The sequence below is a fragment of the Hyperolius riggenbachi genome, chromosome 2 (assembly GCF_040937935.1).
Source record: "Hyperolius riggenbachi isolate aHypRig1 chromosome 2, aHypRig1.pri, whole genome shotgun sequence".
Classification (NCBI taxonomy): Eukaryota; Metazoa; Chordata; class Amphibia; order Anura; family Hyperoliidae; genus Hyperolius; species Hyperolius riggenbachi.
Genome location: NC_090647.1, coordinates 561,820,891 through 561,848,080, shown reverse-complemented (window position 1 = coordinate 561,848,080; position 27,190 = coordinate 561,820,891). Strand labels below are relative to the sequence as shown.

Below are 27,190 nucleotides of genomic sequence, written 5' to 3'. Positions count from 1 at the left end.
ACATGCAGACATTCTTTAGTCCAACGCCTTGCCGTAGCCCTTCAGGATCTACCCTTCACCAATGCCTGGACCGGCAGGTAGCCGATTACCTGGCCTTAAGTGTGAATGTAGACACTGTGAGCAGCGATGATGAACCCTTGGACTACTGGGTGCGCAGGCTTGACCTGTGGCCAGAGCTGTCCCAATTTGCCATCCAACTTCTGTCTTGCACTGCCGCAAACGTCCTGTCAGAAAGGACCTTCAGTGCAGCTGGAGGCATTGTCACTGAGAAGAGAAGTCGCCTAAGTCACAAAAGTGTTCAGTACCTCACCTTTATCAAAATGAACGAGGCATGGATCCCGGAGGGCTACTGCCCGCCCAAAGACTAAGTCAGTCCCCACACACACAGCATCTCTGCCTGCACGCCGTGTGACTGGCTGCCTGCCTCAAGACTAAGTCGCTCCCCACACAGCATCTCTGCCCGCCGGCCGCTTGACTGCCTTCTCCGCCACCACCAACAGGGTCCAGGACTCCAGGTGGATTCCTGAATTTTTTAGGCCGCTGCTAGCAGCGGCCACTATAATAATTTTTCTGGGGCATCTACATGCCTGCCTAATTTTTCTTTTTTAAAGATTCTTTATTTTATTTTGAAGAAGAAAAAGCATTTTAAACAAAACAACAACAAGTGGTTCATCACAGTCTTGAACAAAATAAATACAGCTAACAATAGCACTTAGTGGGGAGGGGCATTCCTAGCCACAGGTCAGATATAACATTCCAAACTATTGTGCACAACAGTTAAAATTCTAAGCCCAGGGGCCTATCCCTTCCCCCACTATTAACGCTTAAAGAGTAAAACTGTAGTGTTACCACTATTAAAGGGAGTATATGAAGAGGGGTAAGGGGAAAGAAAGAAAGAGAGGGAAGGAAAGAAAACCAGAGGAAAGGAGAGAAATAGAATGGGTCCTCTGAAGACCAGATCCAGAGAACCCATTAGAGTGAAATAAAGAAGGAAAGATTTATAGTAAGATCCGCGCCGGGCCTAACCCAAATAGACCTCACATGATCTAGTAAAAAACTCAAGTTTATGAGGAAAAATGTGGAATCACCCCATTACGAAGGGGAAAATGTAAAATATTTATGTATCCTGGGGAATTTGTAGGTATTCTTCTGATTCTAGAAACATATCCCAGTGAATCCATGTACGTGAGAAGGCCTCGTCCCTATCGTGTAAGGTGTGGGTCAAAGACTCCATCTGATAGACAAACTTTATCTCATTGATCCATTCCCTTATTGAAGGCACAGATTGTGATTTCCAGTGGCGAGCAATAAGGACTCTTGCAGCTTGGATCAAATGGCGAGAAAGAGAGCGCTTGAATTTTTTAAAGGGTTTTGGGGTATTATGGAGCAAGTAGTATGAGGGATCTTCAATCGGATCTCCGTCTGTTAAAATTTTAATGTATTTCTGGACCGATTGCCAAAATGGTTTTATAGCTTCGCAGTCCCAGAATATATGGGTTAATGAACCTACTGCATTGTCACATCGCCAACATTGAGAGCTAGTATTAGGGAAGCTGCCTAATTTTTCTGGCTGCACTGCGGGCGGCTGCAAGAATAAAACAAAAGGCATGTACATGTGCCCATCCCCCTTCGTGATCATTACCTTGCTGCGGTGAAGGAGCTTGCGTATCACAATGAAGCAATAACCGCCGGCTATATGAGTGTCTCGGGGGTTGGCACACCAAAGATAATAAGGTCGTTGCTTCATTGTGGTCAGACCAAATTTGATCAGCTGGACAGTCACTGTTCTGTCATTCAGCTACATCAGCCGGGCGACCATATGGGCTGTAAAGCCACCATCACCTGCACTCTCGTAATGGTGCGCACCAGTCCAGCACGGCCGTCACTACACAAACGGCTGTTTGCAGTCACTGCATACCTTTCACTGCATCTGTGACTGCACATTGTAGTATACCTGGCAGTCAGTGCATACCTTTCACTTGAATGGATGGCAGACTTCCCTCCAGAACAGATTTCCCTGTCCTCCAGAACAGATTCTCATAAAGGAGGGTGATAATGGAATCATTGACCTCCATAACAGATGCTCGTTAAAGGATTTAAAGTTGATTCATTTCACATGCACAGCAGGGCCTCGAAAGTCCTCCCGTATTGTTATTTTTGGTCACTACCTCGGGGCGGGCATGCCATGCCTGCTGCCTTCCTTGCCTGGATGTCTGGTGGTAGCCGTTTCTTAGGCTCCAACTCCGGAACGGAATAGAAACCGGATTCCTGGCCATTACCCGTGGTCAGTCACCATGGTAATGAGAAACTAGTACCATCGAAAGTTTCACACAGTTGAATGAATGGCAGACTTGCCCTACATAAAACATTCTTGGCAAATACTTTCGAGTTGGTTTGTCTTCCGCTGGGTCAAGTGTCCATCTGACCACAGATGCCTGGTCTGCAAAGCACGGCCAGGGCAGGTACAGCAGGGGTCTCAGGCTCCCACTTCGGACCGGAATCGAACCTTGATTCCCTGGCCATTACACGTGGTGACAATGGCAGACTTGCCCACCATAACAGATTCTCGTTGCAGTACTGAACAGCAAGTAGAAAATGTAATTTTAAAAAAAAATCGATGTAAGCTAAGCTTTAACAATGGTAGAAAAAGAACCATCGAAAGTTGATAAGGCAGTCAGACATTACCTAATATCACTGAGGAAGAGCAATCTCACCATGTTGCGCACCAGTCCAGCATGGCCGTCACTACCCAATCAGCTGTTTGTGGTGCGTTACACAGTGAGTTTTGTCAGTGTGAAGCAGTACACTAATTCAGAATCAGAATCAGATTTATTTCACCAAGTGCGGCGGAAGCCACACTCGGAATTATTTATGGTACACACAGGCGTAGGGCTTAGTGCAAAAAAATTACAGGTTAACAGTGAATACAGTGAACATAACTGACATTGTGCAAAAGGTGCATAAAAACACAGACAGAATAAAAACAGAACATAACATGCATATATGAGGGCCTAAAAGTGGCAGTTCTGCAGGGTGACCGGGGGGCCATGCTGGGTGGATATGCAGCGTAGGGGGCACTAGTTTAGAAGGCGTACCGCTTGGGGGAAAAAAAAAGAGTTCCCGTGCCTGGAGGTTTTGGTGGGAATAGTTCTGTAGCGGCGGCCTGAGCGCATGCGGATGAAGAAGCAACTACCGGGGTGGAGGGGATCTTGCGCAATCCTGTTTGCCCTAGATCATAGCCTGGATGCGTGGAGGAGGTCCAGGGGAGGCAGGGGTGTCCCAATGATTCTCTCCGCAGCCTTGATCACCCTTTGCAGCTTGTACTCGTCACTTGCGGTAGCGCCTGCATACCATACGATGATAGAGCAGAGGATAGACTCGACTGTGGCCGTGTAGAAGCTCGTCATCAGCTCCTGGGGCATGCCGAACTTCTTCAGTTGCCTCAGAAAGAACAGCCTTTGCTGTGCTTTCTTTTGGCATTTGGTGATGTTTTCTCCCCATCTCAAGTCGTTGGAGATAGTTGTACCCAAGAACCGAACGCTAGATACCTTGGCTACTTCAGAGCCTTCGATGAGGACAGGATTGAGAGGTGGAGGGCGCTTCCTGAAGTCTACAATCATCTCAACGGTCTTTGCAGCGTTTAAGACAAGCTTGTTGCTCTTGCACCAGTTGCAGATACGTTCAATCTCGCTCCGGTAGGCGTGTTCGTCCCCACCGCTGATGAGGCCAAGGATAGTGGTGTCATCCGCGAATTTAATAACCTTGACGCAGTCTGTGGTTGAGATGCAGCTGTTTGTGTACAGAGAGAACAGAAACGGGGACAGAACACATCCTTGGGGAGCGCCAGTGTTTGTGGTTCTCTCCCGGGAGGAGCAGCTACCGAGCCTTACTAGTTGCTTCCTGTTGGTGAGGAAGTCCTTGATCCACGCGCAGAGAGTGTGGTCAACTCCAAGTCGCACTAGGTTGTCATACAGAATGCTTGGACAGATAGTGTTGAAGGCAGAGCTGAAGTCTAGGAAGAGGATTCTAGCATAGGTGTCCGGCCTGTCTAGATGTTCCATGATGGAGGCCAGGCTAATGTTGATGGCATCCTCTGTAGATCTGTTGGCTCTGTATGCAAATTGGAGTGGGTCTAGGAGAGCGTCCGTGGCAGCCTTCAGATGGGTGAGGACCAGTTTTTCAAAGATCTTCATGACAGTTGAAGTTAGGGCAACAGGTCTGTAGTTGTTGATGTCTGTGATGCCCGTTTTTTTGGAGATTGGTATGATGGTAGACCTCTTGAGGCAGGAGGGAACTTTGCCCTCCGTCAGGGATTTATGAAATATGGAGGTGAGGACAGGAGCCAGCTGACTGGCACAGGTTCTCAGGCAGGTAGAAGACACTCCGTCCGGGCCAGGGGCCTTCCTGGGGTTCAGCTTTTGGAGCTGCCTAAGTACACTACCTACACACATGCAAGATGTTTTAAAGCACTTTAGGCCTGCAATTTAACATTCAATGTGATTTCTGCCCTTAAAACGATGCTTTGCGTCAAATCCAGATTTTTCCCTGGGACTTTTGGCATGTATCCCACTCCGCCATGCCCCCCTCCAGGTGTTAGACCCCTTAAAACATCTTTTCCATCACTTTTCTGGCCAGCATAAGTGTTTCTAGTTTTCAAAGTTCGCCTCCCCATTGAAGTCTATTGCGGTTCGCAAAAGTTTGCGCGAACCGATCCTTCCGCGGACGTTCGCGAACCAAAAATTGGAGGTTTGGCCCATCTCTAGTCAGTAATTTATCTCACTAGCCAGTAAGTTACCTCACTAGTCATTTACAATGTGGTAACACCCTTAGCAAAATGACATGTGACAAGATGTTCAGTAAAATCAGCTTGAGGCCAGAAACCCACTAGGAGCGATTTTCTGAACGCTTTGCGATTTGAAGACTCTTGCTAATGTAATGAAATGCTATAGGTGTAATCCCACTTGAGCGATGTGATTTTCTAAAAATCCCCCATAGCATTGCATTAGCAAGAGCTTTTTCAAATCGCTAGCGATTAGAAGTCTCATAAAAATTATGATTTTATGTTAAAAACATCTTTAACATGATAGCCCTAGCTAAAACGCCGCATCCCCACAACTGAACTCTAACTAAATCCCCCCTAACTACCTGGGGAACACTGCAGGGAGCGCTTCCGTGAGAGGCAGAGCTTTCAGCTGCAGCTCTGCCTCTATACACGTTTATCAGTGTGGATCGCCGCCTCTGCTCGCCCCTTTGTCTTTCTACACTGAGAGGGGTGGAGATACACGCGGATTGACAGGAATGGAGGCAGAGCTGCGGCTGAAAGCTCTGCCTCCCAGGGCAGCAAAATCCACGACTAAGAAAGTTGTGGATTGTGCAGGGGGAGTAAGGGCCTGTACACACTGAAAAACGCAAGCAAAAACGCAAGCGCATGCGTTTTTAAAGTGCCTGTAGTTTTAAAAACGCATGCGCTTTTGCCTGCGTTTTTTGTGCGTTTGCGTTTTTCTTGTAATTGCTGATTGGCTAAAGAATCCTTTGTTTTTTTTCTAGTTTACATTTCAACAGGAATCAGGAGATTGCAGAGTCTTCTGGGATACTGACTTCTGAAAAACGCAGGCAAAAACGCAAGCGCATGCGTTTTTCATGCGCTGCGCTTAAAAAAGCGCAGCAGGCACTGCGATTGCGTTTTTCTAAAAACGCATCGCACCAGTGTGTACAAGTCATCACGATTTTCATTATTTTTCAAAAGACCTTGCGTTTTTAAAAACGCAACGCAAGCGCAGCAGTGTGTACAGGCCCTTAGGGGGGATTTAGTTAGAGTTCAGCTGTGGGGATGCAGCGTTTTTGTTAGAGCTAGTATGTTAAACTGATTTTTAATATAAAAACATGATTTTTATGAGACTTCAGAGTCTCTTTAATTATGAAGCATTGTGCTTAACATACATGTGGTTTTAATATGCATTTAGATTGCTCTGTCCTTAAACATTTGGGTATCTCCCTACTTTTGTTCCTTCAGAACTTGTGTAGATACAGTTAGATACACAAGTCAGCATCGGCGTTGCCAAGGTAACATTGCACCCTTACTCCCCAAGTAGCCACACAGACCTTGCAGTTACACTCTGTCCCGAGGTTCATTTATGGTCGGCATCTCTGATGAAGCTGGAGGCTACGATACACGTCAGGTGGTGGTTCTTTGTTTTTAATGTTTTAATCATGTGTGTCAATCGAGTTGCTATATTTAACTAACGGAAAGGGTGGTGCAGCTTTGCATAGATATTTCTCCAGTTTCTTTTTGCTAAATGTTTCTTATTTACACAAAGGGTATCATTCATAAAGCATTTCCGCATGCGGAAATGCTTAACACCGGTGACTTTCCCGACCACTCAGCATAAGCCCCATTCATAAAGGCTCTTTCCGCATGAAAAGGTGACAGAGCGATACATTTCCGCCTTGTGCGGAGTTTTTCTAGATTAATCTAGAAAAAGTAACAAACACATCCATTCATAAAGATTAGAGCAAGCGGTATCCGGAAGGAAAATACCGCTTGCTCGACAGTAGCGATAGGCGGGCGGAATACATATAAATGAATGGGAGGGACCTCCCAAGCAGCATCAGACAGAGCAGCGCAGGGAGGGAATCGGGCAGCTTTTATGTTTCCGCATGTCTTCCGCCACGCTGCCGCCAGCTTCCTCCAGAAAACCTCCGCACTTCTTCCGCAACAGGCAGACTTCTTTATGAATGGCCACCCAGAAGTCTTAATTACCGGTTGCGGAGAAGAACGGTGTTTTCCCGCACTACCGACAGCCTGTTTATGAATGATACCCTAAATGTTTCAAATCATATACATAGATGTTAAAGGTACAAGTACAGCATACATTTATGGTAATTTCAATGCTACATGATTATATTAAAAAAAAATCTCTATGCTACAAAATACATACTCAAATATAGTATCACTGACCCATATAAATAATAACAGTTTGGATAGAAAGTAGGCACATAAGAGTCAATATGCCAGACACAGACACATACGCAGCCCAGGTCTCAGGCATGGTGTGTATGGGCATATGACACTGACCACACCATAGTCTTATGACAAAATATGATATGGCAGCTCTGATGACGCCGTCATTGCGGCAAAACTAGTCAGCTTGTGGGGTCCTGCACTGTCGCCCTGTGACAACCAGCACTGCCAGACGCATGCCGTTCATCTGGTGCATGGGATTGTGGAGGCTGTTATTTACTCTGGAACGGAGATAGTATATAAGAATCCAACTAAAAACAACTACAGCTATGCACTTCATGAAAACTGAGTGAGACTGTTCTATGATTCTACAGACATCATTGCTGTGACATTATTATGCAATAAGGATCGGTGGCTGCGATTTATAAGACCAGTATATGCAAGCATCATATGGTTTAGTATCTGATCTTCACCCAAGGATGTGTGGCTGCGATTGGGCCGGTATCAGAGGATCTATAGCTGTTTGATCTCTATGCACTTGGATTCAGTGACATCCATGAATTGTTCTATATACATTGCATAGCATCCACTTTGGGAGAATGCATTATAGAAGATTTTTAGCTATTTTTTGAACTTTGTGCCTTGACTCAGTGGCATCTATGAAATGTTTCAAATTTACTTAAAGTGGTCTGAAACTCCGACATAACATTCAATAAAAATGTGTTTTCCTACTTTTTGTTACTCATACAGTTATATTTGCTTTTGTGCACAAGTAATATTGACTGTTTACAAATTACAAGGTCCCAAAGTGTAGTTTATCATACCTTAAAAGCTAGCATTGCATTTTATTCAAATTGCATTTTATTATATATTGACATCTTCTAATGAGCTTTTCTGAACTGTGTGTGTGTGTGTGCATGCGCGTGTGTGTGTGTGCGTCTGTTTGAAGCACAGAGAGCTCCTTCACTTGTTAGACTGTGTTTACACACATTGTAACAAGATTGGAATGTAAACAAAGATACTGTTATCTACAGTTTGGATGTGGATTGAACTGAATAGCAGGACAAAGTGCTTTTGTTTAACCACTTCAGTGATGTTCTGCTAAAAAAAATGTCTGGGATAGTAGCTTTAAAGCTGTGCGGAATCTTTTAGAGCAAAGTAGAAATGCTTGCTTTCAGAACACTTTATAGCATCTACTTTGGAGGATTGCATACATTTTCCATCCTTTTTGCAATTCACTGGGGATGCTCAGTTCTGTTGGGACAATTGCAGGCAGTTCAGCTGTGTGTGACAGTTGCTTTGTGGGAACTCCATGCCATGTTGTGTGTGTGGGGGGTTATGTTTTTAAAGAGGGTTGTGTTTTTTTTATGTGGCTTGGGGGCTTAAAGTGTAACTGTCGGACATAAAATCAAAAATTAATTATTTATTTTTATCTGGTAAACAAGTAATAAGGATGCTAACCAGGCAATCCAAAAGTTAAAATCTCTATTACTTTTCTTGTTTATAAATGATTATTCCCCAGTTTACCTGACTCTTATTTGGCATAAAGGAAGTTGCAGGGCATGCTGGGTTGTCTTTTTTTGCTTCTTTATTTTCCCCTCAGACTTAACTAATGTACAGAAGCAAAAAAGGACAACCCAGCATGCGCTGCAACTTCCTTTGTGCGGCAATGTACCAAATAAGAGTCAGGTAAACTGGGGAATGATCATTTATAAACAAGAAAAGTAATAGTGATGTGTAACTTTTGGATTGCCTGGTTAGCATCCTTATTACTTGTTTACCAGATAAAAATAAAGAATTGATTTTTGATTTTCTGCCCGACAGTTACTCTTAAAGTGAGGGTTTGTAAAATGTTTTAATCTACTGAATCAATCAAATGCGATATTTTAATTATATAATTGATGCTTTATGATGTCATATGGGGGAAGAGTGCCTGAGAGGTGTGTTGGTTTCTAATCTTATGACAGTCTGGGCATGGAATAGGCACCGAGAGCCAACACTGCTTACAGAGACTCAGCCCAGATAACAGGCATATACTGATAATCTGTCCATAATCAATATAATCATGTGGCAGCCTGGGTATGGAGTAGGCATCCGAGATGTAACCCAGCTCACCATGCTCTTTGTATTTCATGGTGCAGACTGTGTGAGGATTGTGAATGGCTCAGGATAACAGAAGAGGACCAAATTCGCTAGCCTAGGCTGGGCATACAATGATCTCCACCCCGCAGACACAGCCCCAGCCTTGTAGAGAGCCCACCTGCTCAACACTCAACCAATAACTGCTTCTGTACCTCATACATTACCAAATACATTCAATTTCATAGTGAGAGTAGAGGAAAAGAAAAAAAAAAGATGAGAAGAAATAGGAATAGTCTGATGGGGTGGATTTTCCCCACTTTCTATAAAAAAAAATGCATGGTCAATCTGAATGGATTGTTCATCTAACAGGAGTGATTATTGTCTTGTGAGTAAACAGTCATCTGCCCGATAGATAGATAGATAGATAGATAGATAGATAGATAGATAGATAGATAGATAGAATTACAGAGATGATGGAGGAGCAGAGATGGAGCTCAACAAATCCACAGACTCTACATTACCAGGAACTCATTTCACCACTCAGTGCAGAGAGATGTGACTGTTACTCACCCAATACATAATATAGATTATCAATCCGACCAGCAATGTGACGCCCACAGCAGCAGCAATGGAAATGTGACTTCTCATCCACATGGAAGGCCCAGGGTCTGTAAGGAAACCATACATACAATGTTACATGTGAGATAAACATACCATCCACCAACACATCTCTACGGTGATGTCTCACCTGATCTGTCTCTGGATGAGGGGAGCATGGGGGAGACAGGAAATACAACCATTCAGGAAGTGGTAATTGGGTTGATTCACAAAACTTACTAATTTTTCACCTTAACTGTAAGAAGAGCTAATTCACGAGATAAACAGATAAGGAGAGATAAATCATGAGTTAAAGAGAACCTGAGATTATACAAAAAAATAAATAAATAAAAAAAATTAATATCTGATTGCTTCCTCGCCGTCCTCTTCCGCCTCCTGGATCCTCCAGTATGGCTCTTGGTAACTTCAGCTAGTCGGAGCCAGTCGGCACAGGTGCAGTGCAGCCACAAGTGATCCCCTGTCGCACTCCCACACCTGGAAGCGTTCTGCACATGCGCAGTAGTAACGTGCAGGCGCATCTTGCTCCTGCCGATCCGCCAATTTGGAGCGTGCGGCCGGGCCATGCATTACCAGAAGCCATAATGGAAGATCTAGGAGGCGGAGGATGGCGAGGGAGCAATCAGGCTGAAAGGGGCTGGAGGAAGCCCCAGGTATGTATGAGTTATTTTTTTTTGTTTCATCTCAGGGTCTCTTTAAAAGGTGGCCACACACAATATAATAAAATTATCTGATTTTACGGCAATTCAAGAAAAACGATCGGATCTCCCGAAAAGAAAAGCTTTTTTTTCATTCAACTGAAAAATCTGATCGGATTTCCCATTTTTTTCGATTTTTATCTATCCGGAATGCCAGATATTTTTCTTCAATGTCTCTAAAGATTGTATGGTGTGTTGGATTGTCAATTTATTAACATACACACCCAAGCAATTTTCTCAGAGTTTCCAATCATTTTTATCATAATTGCCGGGCTTCTATTGCTAGTGCCGGGCTTCTAATGACGCGTCATCATGACACGTCATCGTGACACGTAAGCAGCTGACGCTACACACCCGGGGGGGCAGACATCACGCGGGGGGAGGCAGCACACAGCGGGAGTCAGGCAGCATGAGCCGGGCACACAGCGGGGGCCAGAGAGCATGCGGGGGCAGCCGGGCACAGAAGCGAAGACATCACGCAGGGGGAGGCAGCACACAGCTGGGGCCAAACATCACGGGGGTGGAAGGCAGCACACAGCGGGGGCTAGACAGCATGCGGGGGCAGCCAAGTACAGACATGCGGAGGACAACATGGAAGTGACAGGAGGACGCACACAGGCAGGGAATCCCCTACGTGGCGACGGTTTGCATCGGCGGGCATTCGGAAGTCGGGGATTCCCTGCCTTTGCCATATAAGACGCAGTGACTTTTTCTCCCCATTTTAAGGGGAGAAAAAGTGCGTCTTATATGCCGAAAAATACGGTATCCTGCAAATTTAGGGTTTCTAGCATTTAAGGTGGATTTGCTATTAACCATTAAAGTCGGCAGGTTTTTAAATGTGTATTTTTTTTCCTTTGAAACTTCAAAGGTCGATTTTCTCAAAAACTATAAGGCCGATTTGAAATTTTTTTTCCTCTTGTAGCCACTGGGGGCCCCTACAAGCTCTGGGGCAATTGCCCCCTTTGCCTCTATGGTAGCGCCGGCCCTGTCCCCGGCCTCGAGGCGGAACAGGACAGATCGCCGTCCTGTTCCAATCCTAGTTCACGGAGGGGAGGAGGGAAGGGGAGGGAGGGGGATGGGGAGAGGGAGAGCCTCGCTGAGGCATGTGAAAAAAATAATAAACAAAGCCTGCAGTGATCTGACCCCTCCGGCGGCATGTCCCCTTAGGGACAAAAAAAAAAAGGAGGCGAGTCCGATCGCTGAGCACCTAAGCTGGGCTGTGCAGAAGGCTGAAAAGCCTGCACAGCCCAGCAATGCAAAAATTAGCCTGGTCTTTAGGGGGGGGTCACCACTGCGGTCTTCAAGTGGTTAAATTGAACAGATATTTAAAAAATTGTATGGTGTGTGGCCACCTTAAGTTAGATGAGGAGAAATCAATTGAGTTATGTCAGTTAAGGAGAGATAAATTGGGAGTTAATAAGTAAGGTGAGATAATTGAACAGAAACGTTTTGTGAATCAGCCCTAATCAGTGCAGAGCGGATCAGTTTGCCTGGACAGAGATTTCCAGCAGATCAGAGAGATCCTCAGGGATACAGCAGACAAACCAGTGTGCTGAGTGATCTGGTAACAAGGTCCCCAGCCCCCTTTGTGCTGCCAATTATGAGAAGTGAGGCCCCTCCCCTATCAGCTGACCTCTGTACAGGAAGTGCGGCTCTCCAGTCAGTGTGGTGATGTCACAGGCAGTGGACAGGAAGTAGTGCTCTGTACACTCTATACAGCTTCCCTCCAAGGTTGCTGGCCAGCACAGATCATCAAAAATGCAAATAATTCCGGCTTGCAGGAATTAACAACTTTATGGGGTACCTGAAGTGGGAAAGAGATTCAGAATAATGTATTTGCCTCAGTAGAGGGGAGCCTCTAGATAGTTCAGTGACTCAGGGGCGAGCCTAGGCGGGTGCTGCGGGTGCAAGGCACCCAGGCGCCTGCCTCTGAGAGGCGCCGCCCGGCCGCCGCTCTCCCCCTGTGGCCGCCGCTCTCCCCCTGTGGCCGAAGCTTGCTTGCTCGCTCCCTATAGCCGCCGGCGCCGCCGCGTCAGAACTCGATCAGGCGGGCGGGCGCTAGGACCTAGCACGCCGCACTGATATGCGGAAGTGACATCACTTCCGCATATAGAGCGTATAGAGTCCAGCGCCCTCTTACTGGTCGGGTCGCCCGCTGATTGAGGTCTGAAGCTGCGGCAAAGTGAGGGGGGAGCGGCGGCAGCGGCTAGAGGGGAGGGGAGCGCTCCTGTCACTAACTACCTAAACGGGGACCCTATACCCCCTGGCTACCTAGACGGGGACCCTATACCCCCTGGCTACCTAGACTGGGCACATATACCCCTGGCTACCTAGACTGGGCACATATACCCCCTGGCTACCTAGACTGGGCACATATACCCCCTGGCTACCTAGACTGGGCACATATACCCCCTGGCTACCTAGACTGGGCACATATACCCCCTGGCTACCTAGACTGGGCACATATACCCCCTGGCTACCTAGGCTGGGCACATATACCCCCTGGCTACCTAGGCTGGGCACATATACCCCCTGGCTACCTATGCTGGGCACATATACCCCCTGGCTACCTATGCTGGGCACATATACCCCCTGGCTACCTATGCTGGGCACATATACCCCCTGGCTACCTATGCTGGGCACATATACCCCCTGGCTACCTATGCTGGGCACATATACCCCCTGGCTACCTATGCTGGGCACATATACCCCCTGGCTACCTATGCTGGGCACATATACCCCCTGGCTACCTATGCTGGGCACATATACCCCCTGGCTACATATGCTGGGCACATATACCCCCTGGCTACATATGCTGGGCACATATACCCCCTGGCTACATATGCTGGGCACATATACCCCCTGGCTACATATGCTGGGCACATATACCCCCTGGCTACATATGCTGGGCACATATACCCCCTGGCTACATATTCTGGGGACACTGGCTGTTTGTCATTATGTGCATTTACTGGTGAAAATCTGTCTCTTATGTGCATTTACTGGTGAAAAGCGGTCTCTTATGTGCATTTACTGGTGAAAAGCGGTCTCTTGTTATGTGCATTTACTGGTGAAAAGCGGTCTCTTATGTGCATTTAGTGGGGAAATTTTGTCAGTAAAAATAATTCTTTTGTCAGTAAATTTTTAGGTATTTGTCAGTAAAAAATAACGTGAAAGGGTGGCAACACTGGCAGGCTGCGTGGCGCAACGGGAAAGATACAGGCAGCCCATCTTGGGCTTGGCAGGGGGGAGGAGCCGACGTCAGTGAGCGAGAGTAGGGTGGCCGCAGGCAGCCATAAATACGCAGTGTGTGACTGCGTCGCACTCGCAGAGCCTCTCAGCCTGAGTCAGTCCAGAGACTAGCAGACTCGCAGGCAGCCAAAGCCAGCCAGGAGCAAGCCCATGGAAGAGGGGTAGGAATGGGGTATTACATGCATGCGTAAAGAGGTGGAAGGTGTGGGTGTGATTAGGCAGGACATGGGTGTGGTTATGTGGTTGGGCGCGGTTAATTTAACCACTCCCATAGGCGCCAGAGAAAATCTTGCACCCAGGTGCCAGGCACCTCAGGTTCACCCCTGCAGTGACTTTCCTGATTGTCCCGTGGCTCAAAGTTCCAGGGCTGAGGCTCATAATGTGGTGCAGGGGTCTTGTAGTTACAACGATCACATATTGTGAAAAATATTGAATGTATATTTTACTTCATATAACATTATAAAAAGACTGCTACTGCTGTCTGTATTTGTTTGCAGAGTACAGCTCACATCACAATAGATGAGTTACAAATAAGTGTCCAATCAGAATATGACGTAGAGTTCCAGCTTGGACTCTAAGTCATATTCTGATTGGACACTTATTTGTAACTCCCACGATCCACCACAATTGTGATGTAATGATGATTAATGTGAGTTTCAAACTCTTATTAGGTACAGAGTGCCAATTTTCATTATAAACCTCATACATACAGCCTGTATGGGCTGCAGAAATCACATAAGACAAAACACTGTAGAAAAAAAAAAAACAGACAAAAGTAACCTACAAATAAACTTAGTATGCCAATCCGGGCTGGATTTGTGGACAGGCCACTGCCTTGGGCGCTGGGCAGCCTGGGGCGATTGCTAGTTACCCCACCGATGCTGCCTCCCAGCCCTGGTGGCCTGCCCACACAGATGTGCACTGCCTGTCGCCCACTTGCACAGACTGTTGGGTCTCCGGCTGCACAGCCGCTCCATTCCTTCTCTCTATTCTCGCCGGCGGCCGCATACTTAATCAGACCTCCCACGCTGCCCGTCACACAGACTGCCGGATCATACAATTTCGTCCCTCTATTCCCGCTGGCTGCCCACACTGCCAGACCTCCCGATGAGCGGCAACATGCAGGGATGAGAGAGGAGAACGATGTGCGGTGACACGCCGTATACCTCCTGTATTTGAATACAGGACGTGAGCAGTGATGTCACTTCCTGTATTTGATTCATACGGTGCGTCACCACACATTGCTCTCCTTTCTCATCTCTGTGGGCCACCGGTGATTAGGAGGTCTTACAGAGTGCAGGCGGCCAGTGGCAACTGACAGCAAAGCAGAGGGAGACCTGGTCTGAGCGGGAAGCACAGCTGACTTATGGTAGAACTTTGACTGCAACTCTGCAAGGAGCATAATGCTGATGGAGATCAGGGGCTTGGCTGCAGCATTTAAAGGTATGTTGCAGTGAGATGTTATGGTCACTAACTGCCCACAGAGGAGGTCACACTCTAACCCTGCAGTCATGACATCCTCGGATTGTCCAGTCTATGAAACAAGAACACATAGCAAGAATATGCACAAAAGCCTTAATTGGGGGTAAGAAAGGAAATTAGGTTCCAGCTATAGATTCAGTTGGTTCTATACATCTCCAGAGAGGCCCTTGGAAAGCCAAAAGGTCCCACACCTGATGGAATTGGAGGATCCGGTCATAGATTGTGGCGTTGATGTGCTCACAAATGAAGGTGTGTTTATTTTTATCAACCACTTGCAGATATGAGAGATTAGGGGTGTTCCAATTAGCTGCGATATGGGTCTCTACTGCCGTTACGATGGATTGGGTCAATACGTGTTGTGTGTGAGGAATAGAGTACGGTGAGAGCCCCAAAGGGAAAATCTTGGGGTCAAGGGGGGTAGGTTTAGTAAATAGTTTGTTTATGAGAGTGCGGATCCTCCCCAATAGGCACAAGACCCTCAGAAAGGAACACCAGATATGGAACAGTTCCTGGAACTCTACACCCTCAGAAGCATAGCAAATCTCCTGTCTAGTCGATAAGATGTAATTATGGGGAACCAGATAGATTTGATGGAGGAGTCTGATAGAGACCTCCATGTTGGTGGATTGCATGCTTCCCTTAGATAGGGTCTCCAAGCACCAATCCCATTGATCATCTTCAAGGGTTGGATCTTAGGTCCTGCTCCCACTATTTTAGGTAAGGGTGAATAAAGTTGGGGAGTATTGAAGGCAGAATACATTAGCAATAGCACAACCTTCTACATGGGGTCTTCAGCACAGATGTTCTCAATGTGGGTGGGTTGGACAAAAGTACCAGGCTTAGCAAAGGTAAGAACGAAATGGTACATTTTTTCCTTGGATTTTGCCCTCTAAACCTAGGTGTGTCTTATATTCCTGGAGCGTCTTATATGGCGAAAAATACGGGGTACCGGGTTCAATAGTACCTGAATCAAAGGTACCTGTGTTTAATATACAACTGTCTGTGATGAAAAGGTTACTGTACCTGTCACTGTCATTAATGCATGTGTTAATGATGTGAAAAATGTCAATGATTGTAATGTTGTGCCTGTGCAATAGTCACCCAGAGTGCTGCAAGGGTTGTGGGCTCAGTGCCAGACTCTTCGTTCAGTGCTGACCCCAGAAGTGAGGACTCTCAGCCGCTGACCTCATGTGACATGAGCCAGCTGGCTGAAACTGCCAGTGCTGCATTCACAGCAGGGTACTTATCCGTTAGCCGGGCGCATCCGGCAGGTGGCGACAAAACTCCACCAGAGTTACATCTTTCCCTACTATCCATGTCGGCCTGGAGGGGGAATAGTAATTAGCGCCACCTGCCGGATGCGCCCGGCTAACGGATAAGTACCTACAGCAGCGCTACAAAGTGACCCAAGCCTGGAGGCACTCAGGCAGCAAGCCTCTGAGCCCCTCGCAGACGGGGCCGCTTTCAAGGTATATTGGGAAAATGGGAAGCTGTACAGTGAGGCTGTGCAGCTCACTACAGGGAAAGTGCATCCAAATACCAAGTGGCTTGTGGTACAGAGTGCATTCAGGGGCCACGGGCTGCACTCTGCACATGACAGCCCTCTGGCCAGGCACTTGGGAGTCCGCAAGACACTTGCCTGTATTCGAAAACAGTTTTATTGGCCCAGGATGAACAGGGATGTAGCAAGATACTGCAAGGCTTGTATCGTCTGTCAGGAGCTGGAAAGGTCCAGGGATTCCCGCAGGGTTCCCTTAGGTCCACCGCCACTTACCAAGAAGCCCTTGCGTGGGTTGGCTGTTGACCTACCCAACCTACTGCCCGTTGTCAGCAGTCCTGACAGACGCCACATCCCAATGTGGTGGCGCAAACTCTCTGTCCAGAACGGTCCATGTTGGGTCAATCCTTCGGGTAAAGGACAGCGACATGTCCAGATGAACCGAGCCGCAGGCTCCAATGAGTTATCCCGCCGTACCGGCAGCTCGAGACCAGTCAGCCAGATTAGCGGCAACGCCACACATCTTGTGAATGTATGTCTATATGCCTCCACCCCAGGGAGGGCTGTCAAGGAACAGCGGTGAGAAATACAGGCGATTCGGGAAGAATTGCGCAGTCAGTTCTCTGATCGCTTCCCGGTTAGATTTGTGCAGTCATTGCAGCGATCAGAATGACATTCAGAATTACATTTTTTTTTTGTTTCTTTTAAAAGACCACTTTGCTCCCCTAACACCAAATGGCCAAAGCCATTCAGGCACTTTCTCAGAGGAAGTGCCAAGGCACCCAGCTGTGTTAAGGGCCCTCATAAATCAAGTTTGCACACCTCAGGGTTGGCAGAAGCTCATCAAGCGGATCTTACTGTAGCCAAGCTGGCACCATTCTCAGCAGGAATTGTCACGTGAGCTCTGAGCTGAGGGGTTCAAAGGACCAGCAATCTCTCCAGCTGGCAACTTTAAACTCCTGCTGAACTGTTAGTTATAAGATAAATCATAAACTGCTATATTTGTCATATTTCCTGTGTTGCAAAGCTTCCAGGCCCTTCAAAATCGCAGAATGTGTCGGACCTTGCCTGGCACTGGTACTGAGAAGGTTCCAGAACATTCTGAGTTATGGGCTGTCTGTTAGGCAGTTCGAAAGTGACCTGGTGATACCACAGGGGTCCTACCCCTCGTGTTTGGTATCATGGTGCTGGATAATTCCGGACTGACCTGAAAATGTTAGTAAATCTGCCCTGACCTGTGCGGTTCTGTGAGATAGAGCCCATATATGGTTAGATATGATTTTTGGTCCCCAGGAGAAGGGGGAGGGCTCATCTCATGTTCTAAGGGGGTGTGTGGTTCCCGCCCTCACTCCCTCCTACTGTGTCAGGGGTATAAAAATGGCAGAGGACCCAAAATCAGTGTCCTCCACTTTGAAACCTCATCCCGATTACAACCTTGCCAGCTTGAGGACATGCTGGCATCCGGCTTGTTTGGACTTTGACGCCGAGTTGCCTGATTCTGAAACCAAGGACTTAGCATTTTTTTTTCCAAAAGGACACTTTCACCTGAGCTTAAGTATCAGTTTATTCCTTCCCTTATTTTTTATTTTCATACTGCGCTATTATACTTTAAAATCAATAAAAAGAAAAAAGGTTGAGGTGGCTTACCTCAGACTACAAACTCACTTTAAGTAAGGAAGTTTAATTGAATATTAAGCACAGGCAACGCGTTTTGTGGGACTATACCCACTTCCTCAGGCCAAATAAAAGTGCCTACAGATATCAAAGAGAGGCGCTCAGTACGCCGCACATATACACACATAAAATATAATAGCATTGTAAAATATGACACGCACAATATACTATAAAATAAAAAAATAATAAATTCATATAATATATTATATACTGTAATACCAGTCTGACATAATTGTACATATGTATTTAAATAAATGATCAAATCAATAATTATAAAGTGCATAACTAGCTGTCTGACTGTCACGCAGTCAGAGATGTATATCACAATGAGTGGCACATTTATGGGCTCCTTATGTTGGGTCACCAACTAGCAGACCATCCATTATCCTTACAGATATGGTTATCTATAAAAATATTATGCTATTTAAACCTAAAAACATTTGTGTATCCGTACCTTTAAATCTATATATATGTTCACGCTAAATTCTTTCTTTGTAATCATAACTATATCAAAATCATTATACAAGTATGCTCAGGTATGCTGGTTTCTACAATTGCACTGTGGTGTAGTGTGGGGTAAGAGGATTCGCATAGAATACACTTGTAGAGTGTTACAAAGTACAAATGCAAAGGCACATATACATATGTAGCGCTGAAAAATATTATAGGTATTGTAATAAAGAGGTTGGAGGAAATATGAACTGTAAAGTGCTATAAACACTGGGATGTTCTCATGTGGAGAAAAGTAAGCATGATGTTAACAAGTGCTATAAGTTACCAGGAGAGTAGAGGGTATCATTCATAAAGAGGCTGTCGGTAGTGCGGGAAAACACCGTTCTTCTCCGCAACCGGTACTTTAGACTTCTGGGTGGGCATTCATAAAAAAGTATCCAGGTGCGGTGGCAGTGCGGAGATTCCCCGAACTAAGCTGGCGGTAGGCAGGCGGAGACACGGAAGCTGCCGAGTTGATACATTTCTCCGTGTTCCGCTCTGCTGCAGCTGCCTGGGAGGTCTGTGTGTCTCCATTCACTTGCATTGGTATCGCCACATCAGAGGGAGCGGGACTTTCCGACCTGCCACCGCTGGCGGTATTCTTTATGAATTAACATTTTGCTACATTTGTTCCGTTAATCACCGCACAAGGCGGTGATTTATCACTCTGCTCGGTAGTGTCATTTTTTCATGCGGAAAGAGCCTTTATGAATGCTGACTTTGCCGAGTGGTCGGTAAAGTCAGCTGTTTTTAGCATTTCCGCATGCGGAAATGCTTTATGAATGATACCCATAGAGTGTGTTATGAAGAGCCTGCAGCGCTGTGAGCACAGACATCTATATATGGTGACAGGTATAAGTAATGCTAAAGTGCGCTGTGAACATTTCACCCTGTGGGGGAGTCAGTTTACACTTACCCTAGCAGTCTGTATGCCATATTCGGGGCGCCTCTAGAGGCAGCGCTGGCCCCTTCGTTCAGAGAATCTGTATTGTTAAAATCGCACAAAAGTAAACATACCAGTGCGTGAGGGGCATCTCCTATTCCCCTCTGTCACAATTTAGCCACTCCTCGCCGCATTAAAAGTGGTTAAAAACAGTTTTAAAAAGTTTGTTTATAAACAAACAAAATGGCCACCAAAACAGGAAGTAGGTTGATGTACAGTATGCCCACACATACAAAATACATTCATACACAAGCAGGCTGTATACACCCTTCCTTTTGAATCTCAAGAGATCATTTGTGTGTTTCTTTCCCCCTGCAGCTATCTTCCACTGAAGTGTCAGGCTGTTTCTTCCTGCAGAGTGCAGACAGCTCTGCCTGTATGTAATTCCTCAGTATGTGAAAGCCCAGCCAGCTTAGAGGAGGATTTATCCAGCTTGTAAAAGATAATAGAGCAGAGAGAAGCTGCACTAATCTAAATAACACACAGCAGTGTGCAGAGAGGGGCCTGGAGGGGGGAGATGCATCACAGAACCACAACACTGAAGAACTTGGCAGCCTTCCAGACACAGGCTGACAAGTCTGACAAGAGAGAGATAAGTTGATTTATTACAGAGATGGTGATAGTAGAACGTGCTGCAGTAAGCCAGAACACATTAGAATAGCTTTTGGAACTTGTAGGATGATAAAAAACAGGATGCAATTTTTGTTACGGAGTCTCTTTAAATAGACTAATGAGGATTTACAGAGCGGCAGATTGCCTCTGCCCTTGGGCGGTGCTATGACGTCATCACGTCTGAGGCCGTTCTGGCCAAGTTTGTTACTAGCAAGTGTGATATTCCTTTCCCATTCTTACGTAGCAGCTATTTTATGGCCACAGGAGGGCGCCAAAGTGCTGTATAATGTTTCCATCATAGAAGAAGATCGTGGAGAAACTAATTCTGTTGTATATACTCAGTTGTAACTAAATAAAAGTGAAAAATGAATTTCTATAGATTATATTAAAGTCATATTAACAATATATGCCTGGACAATAAATATGATCATTATTAATCAATAAAAAGCGCACCATTTGGTTCTATAGTGAGATTAGTGATTGCTATGTAAATAAATGTAATGGTATATATGGTGAGAATCAGGCGGGATGATAAGGGCATGATGGTGAAAAAATAACCTGATGGTGAAAAAATAGATAAATAGTAATAAATAAAGTATAATACAACATTAATAAATTATACATATTAAATATCATAAATAAATAATTAATTATAAATATTAGATAATGCATGAAGTTATTCATAATGATAATATATAGAGAACAACATTAAAAGCAATGAATAATTCATTGATTACTAATTTATAGACAATCAACAATATATTACTATAAATTGATCAAGCCATATTGTGTTGTACTGTGTTAGGACAACAAAGTTGTGGGATTATTCAGTGCTGCCGTGTTTGGACAGCAATATTGTGAGATTGTTATGTATTGATATATGTATTTAAATATAATGAAGGATTAATATTCTATTTTCAATATTTTCAACAATAGTCATCAATATCCAAAGTGGAGCGAATGGTATATTTGTTGCATTGGTACCAAAAATACATGAATGCATAGTTGTTGAAGAGCTGATGATAATAATAATAATAATGAGATACATTTGTAGTTCCAGTACCAATGCAACATTATGTGCTATATGGGTAGCTGTTCTGTGGGGATAAGGACCTATGTTTTGGCAGCTTGAATAGTCAGGCCACTTTTAATAATTGTGTTCAAGGCATTCGTTTAAACCTTCAGGTTTCAGGGTTCTTAATGTAAATATCCAAAACATCTCTCTGGCTCTTATTTGTGTGGTTATATTTCCTGTAGTGGATGATAGATCAATTTGCTCAATGGGTGTGAGTGACATAAGTTGTGGATCTGAATTATGAAATTCTGAAAAATGCCGTGACAGACTATGCTTGGGAAAAGCTTTCAAAATATTCCTCCTATGTTGGCTGTTGGCCTATGCGACTACGTAACTGCTGAGTGGTCCTTCCCACGTACTGAAGTCCGCATGGACATGTGATGAGATAAATTATGTATGAAGAGCTACAATCGACACTATGTCTAAGTGAGAAAACTTCCTGTGTGACTGAATAGGTGAACTGTATTGTGCTTGGGGTAAGGAATACGCAACAAAGGCATTTTTTAGAGTTCCATCTTAGAATTCCTGGTGGATCATTAGTTTTTGTATCTTTATCCTTAGCTCTGAGTGCTCGAGGTCTGCTCGGGGCCAAGAGATTTTTTTTTTAGAGTTTTGGATCGTCTGAAAATAAGTTTGGGTTTGCTTTCCAAAGTTTGTCCCAGGTATGGGTCCCTGAGTAATAATGGCCAATGTTTCTGTATCGTTGTTCTAATAATACTGTGATTTGAACAGAATCTGGTTATAAAAGCTGGTTGTTTTTCTGTAGTGTTGTTGTCAGGAGTATTAGAGGTTAATAATGTACTTTGCTCTAGTGTGCGAGCTCTTGACTTAGCAGAATGTATGAGTTTTTTTGGGAAACCCCGTTCCATGAATTTTTTCGTTAAAATATCTGCTTGTATGTCAAAGTTCGTAATATCTGTACAATTCTTTTTGATACGTCTATATTGTCCAAATGGTATATTCGTTTTCCATGGTTTGTAGTGTTGACTTTGGTAATGTAAAAATGTTTTTGATTTGATTTTGATACCGTCACTATATAGTGTAAGATCAAGAAAATCTACTGACAATGGGTCAATATTAGCTGTAAAAGATAGTCCCCAGTCGTTATCGTTGACAGTTTTAATAAAATCATCTAAGGACGTCCGTGTGCCATTCCATTCATTCATTCTGCTAAGTCAAGAGCTCGCATACCTGGGACAAACTTTGGAAAGCAAACCCAAACTTATTTTCAGACGATCCAAAACTCTAAAAAATCTCTTGGCCCCGAGCAGACCTCGAGCACTCAGAGCTAAGGATAAAGATACAAAAACTAATGATCCACCAGGAATTCTAAGATGGAACTCTAAAAAATGCCTTTGTTGCGTATTCCTTACCCCAGGCACAATACAGTTCACCTATTCAGTCACACAGGAAGTTTTCTCACTTAGACATAGTGTCGATTGTAGCTCTTCATACATAATTTATCTCATCACATGTCCATGCGGACTTCAGTACGTGGGAAGGACCACTCAGCAGTTACGTAGTCGCATAGGCCAACAGCCAACATAGGAGGAATATTTTGAAAGCTTTTCCCAAGCATAGTCTGTCACGGCATTTTTCAGAATTTCATAATTCAGATCCACAACTTATGTCACTCACACCCATTGAGCAAATTGATCTATCATCCACTACAGGAAATATAACCACACAAATAAGAGCCAGAGAGATGTTTTGGATATTTACATTAAGAACCCTGAAACCTGAAGGTTTAAACGAATGCCTTGAACACAATTATTAAAAGTGGCCTGACTATTCAAGCTGCCAAAACATAGGTCCTTATCCCCACAGAACAGCTACCCATATAGCACATAATGTTGCATTGGTACTGGAACTACAAATGTATCTCATTATTATTATTATCATCAGCTCTTCAACAACTATGCATTCATGTATTTTTGGTACCAATGCAACAAATATACCATTCGCTCCACTTTGGATATTGATGACTATTGTTGAAAATATTGAAAACATTGAAAATAGAACATTAACCACTTGCCGACCGCCTTAAGCCGATGGGCGGCGGCAAGGGCTGGGCCCAAATGACCGCAATACGCCCATCGGCGGTGGCAGCGGCGGGCGTGGTTATGCGGCGATCGCGTCATTCGTGACGCGATCAGCCGCCAGCGACTGGCTCCGCCCCCCCCCCCCCGCGCTGTAACCCACTGGCCGTTCGGAAGCGCCGGCGGGTTACTAGCACCCGGATCGCCGCATGTAATAGGTATAATAGGCTTTGTAATGTATACAAAGCCTATTATACTGGCTGCCTCCTGCCCTGGTGGTCCCAGTGTCCGAGGGACCACCAGGGCAGGCTGCAGCCACCCTAGTCTGCACCAAGCACACTGATCCTGCCCCCCTCTTCCCTCTGATCGCCCACAGCACCCCTCAGACCCCCCCTGCCCACCCCCCAGACCCCTGTTTGCACCCAATCACCCCCCTAATCACCCATCAATCACTCCCTGTCACTATCTAAAAACGCTATTTTTTTTTTAACCCTAAACTGCCCCCTGCTCCCTCCCGATCACCCCCCACCCCTCAGATTCTCCCCAGACCCCCCCCCCCTGTGTACTGTATGCATCTATCCCCCCTGATCACCTGCCAATCACCTGTCAATCACCCATCAATCAGCCCCTAACCTGCCCCTTGCGGGCAATCTGATCACCCACCCACACCAATAGATCGCCCGCAGATCCGACATCAGATCACCTCCCAAGTGCAGTGTTTACATCTGTTCTCTCCTCTAAACACCCACTAATTACCCATCAATCACCCATCACCCCCTATCACCCCCTGTCACTGTTACCCATCAGATCAGACCCTAATCTGCCCCTTGTGGGCACCCAATCACCCGCCTACACGCTCAGATTGCCCTAAGACCCCCCCTTATCAATTCGCCAGTGCAATATTTACATCTCTTCTTCCCTGTAATAACCCACTGATCACCTGTCAATCACCCATCAATCACCCCCTGTCACTGCCACCCATCAATCACCGCCTGTCACTGCCACCCATCAATCAGCCCCTAACCTGCCCCTTGCGGGCAATCTGATCACCCACCCACAGCAATAGATCGCCCGCGGATCCAATGTCAGATCACCTCCCAAGTGCAGTGTTTACATCTGTTCTCTCCTCTAAACACCCACTAATTACCCATCAATCACCCATCACCCCCTATCACCCCCTGTCACTGTTACCCATCAGAATAGACCATAATCTGCCCCTTGCGGGCACCCAATCACTCGCCCCACACGCTCAGATTGCCCTCAGACCCCCCCTTATCAATTCGCCAGTGCAATATTTACATCTCTTCTTCCCTGTAATAACCCACTGATCACCTGTCAATCACCTATCAATCACCCATCAATCACCCCCTGTTACTGCCACCCATCAATCACCCCCTGTCACTGCCACCCATCAATCAGCCCCTAACCTGCCCCTTGCGGGCAATCTGATCACCCACCCACACCAATAGATCGCCCGCAGATCCGATGTCAGATTACCTCCCAAGTGCAGTGTTTACATCTGTTCTCTACCCTAAACACCCACTAATTACCCATCAATCACCCCCTGTCACTGATACCCATCAGATTAGACCCTAATCTGCCCCTAGGGCACCCAATCACCCGCCCACACCCTCAGAACGCCCTTAGACCCCAGCCCTGATCACCTCGCCAGGGCATTGCTTGCATCTATTTCCCCCCTCTAATCACACCTTAAGACACCCATCAATCACCTCCTGTCACCACCTGTCACCCCCTAGCACACCTACCCATCAGATCAAGCCCTAATTTGCCCCGTGTGGGGTTCCTGATCACTTGGCCAAACCCTCAGATCCCCCTCAGACCCCCTTCCGATCACCTCCCCAGTGCATTGATTGCATCTATTTTCCCCTCTAACCACCCCCTGAGACACCCATCAATCACCTCCTGTCACCCCCCTAGCACTCCTATCCATCAGATCAGGCCCAATACAACCTGTCATCCAAGAGGCCACCCTGCTTATGACCGGTTCCACAAAATTTGCCCCTTCATAGACCACTTGTCATCAAAATTTGCAGATGCTTATACCCCTGAACAGTCATTTTGAGAAATTTGGTTTCCAGACTACTCACGGTTTTGGGTCCGTAAAATGCCAGGGCAGTATAGGAACCCCACAAGTGACCCCATTTTAGAAAAAAAGACACCCCAAGGTATTCTGTTAGGTGTATGACGAGTTCATAGAAGATTTTATTTTTTGTCAAAAGTTAGCGGAAATTGGATTTTTATTGTTTTTTTCACAAAGTGTCATTTTTCACTAACTTGTGACAAAAAATAAAATCTTCTATGAACTCACCATACACCTAACGGATTACCTTGGGGTGTCTTCTTTCTAAAATGGGGTCACTTGTGGGGTTCCTATACTGCCCTGGCATTTTAGGGGCCCTAAACCGTGAGGAGTAGTCCAGAAAACAAATGCCTCAAAATGACCTGTGAATAGGACGTTGGGCCCCTTAGCGCACCTAGGCTGCAAAAAAGTGTCACACATGTGGTATCGCCATACTCAGGAGAAGTAGTATAATGTGTTTTGTGGTGTATTTTTACACATACCCATGCTGGGTGGAAGAAATCTCTCTGGAAATGGACAATTGTGTTTAAAAAAAATCAAAAATGTGTCATTTACAGAGATATTTCTCCCACCCAGCATGGTTATATGTAAAAATACACCACAAAACACATTATACTACTTCTCCTGAGTACGGCGATACCACATGTGTGGCACTTTTTTGCACCCTAACTGCGCTAAGGGGCCCAAAGTCCAATGAGTACCTTTAGGATTTCAAGGGTCATTTTGCGGCATTTGGTTTCAAGACTACTCCTCACGGTTTAGGGCCCCTAAAATGCCAGGGCAGTATAGGAACCCCACAAGTGACCCCATTTTAGAAAGAAGACACCCCAAGGTATTCTGTTATGTGTATGATGAGTTCATAGAAGATTTTATTTTTTGTCACAAGTTAGCGGAAATTGATTTGTATTTTTTTTTTTCACAAAGTGTCATTTTCCACTAACTTGTGACAGAAAAAATCTTCTATGAACTCACCATACTCCTAACAGAATACCTTGGGGTGTCTTCTTTCTAAAATGGGGTCACTTGTAGGGTTCCTATACTGCCCTGGCATTTTAGGGGCCCTAAACCGTGAGGACTAGTCTAGAATCCAAATGCCTCAAAATGACCTGTGAATAGGACATTAGGCCCCTTAGCGCACCTAGGTTGCAAAAAAGTGTCACACATGTGGTATCGCCGTACTCAGAAGTAGTATAATGTGTTTTGGGGTGTATTTTTATACAATACCATGCTGGGTGGGAGAAATCTCTCTGTAAATGGACAATTGTGTGTAAAAAAAAAAATCAAACAATTGTCATTTACAGAGATTTCTCCCACTCAGCATGGGTATGTGTAAAAATACACCCCAAAACACATTATACTACTTCTCCTGAATACGGCGGTACCACATGTGTGGCATTTTTTTGCACCCTAAGTGCGCTAAGGGGCCCAAAGTCCAATGAGTACCTTTAGGATTTCACAGGTCATTTTGCAACATTTGGTTTCAAGACTACTCCTCACGGTTTAGGGCCCCTAAAATGCCAGGGCAGTATAGGAACCCCACAAATGACCCCATTTTAGAAAGAAGACACCCCAAGGTATTGTTAGGAGTATGGTGAGTTCATAGAAGTTTTTATTTTTTGTCACAAGTTAGCGGAAAATGACAGTTTGTGAAAAAACAGAATTAAAA

General features: G+C 45.4%; 1 protein-coding gene across 1 annotated transcript in view; it reads right to left on the bottom strand.

Annotated features, from left to right (window-relative positions):
* LOC137545167 (uncharacterized) overlaps positions 1–27,190 on the bottom strand; it is a 68,413-nt gene that overhangs the window by 26,282 nt on the left and 14,941 nt on the right. Inside the window, exon 4 of the mRNA XM_068266281.1 lies at positions 9,614–9,711. Within this exon, the coding sequence (XP_068122382.1) occupies positions 9,614–9,711 (98 nt within the window). The remainder of the gene's footprint in view (positions 1–9,613; positions 9,712–27,190) is intronic.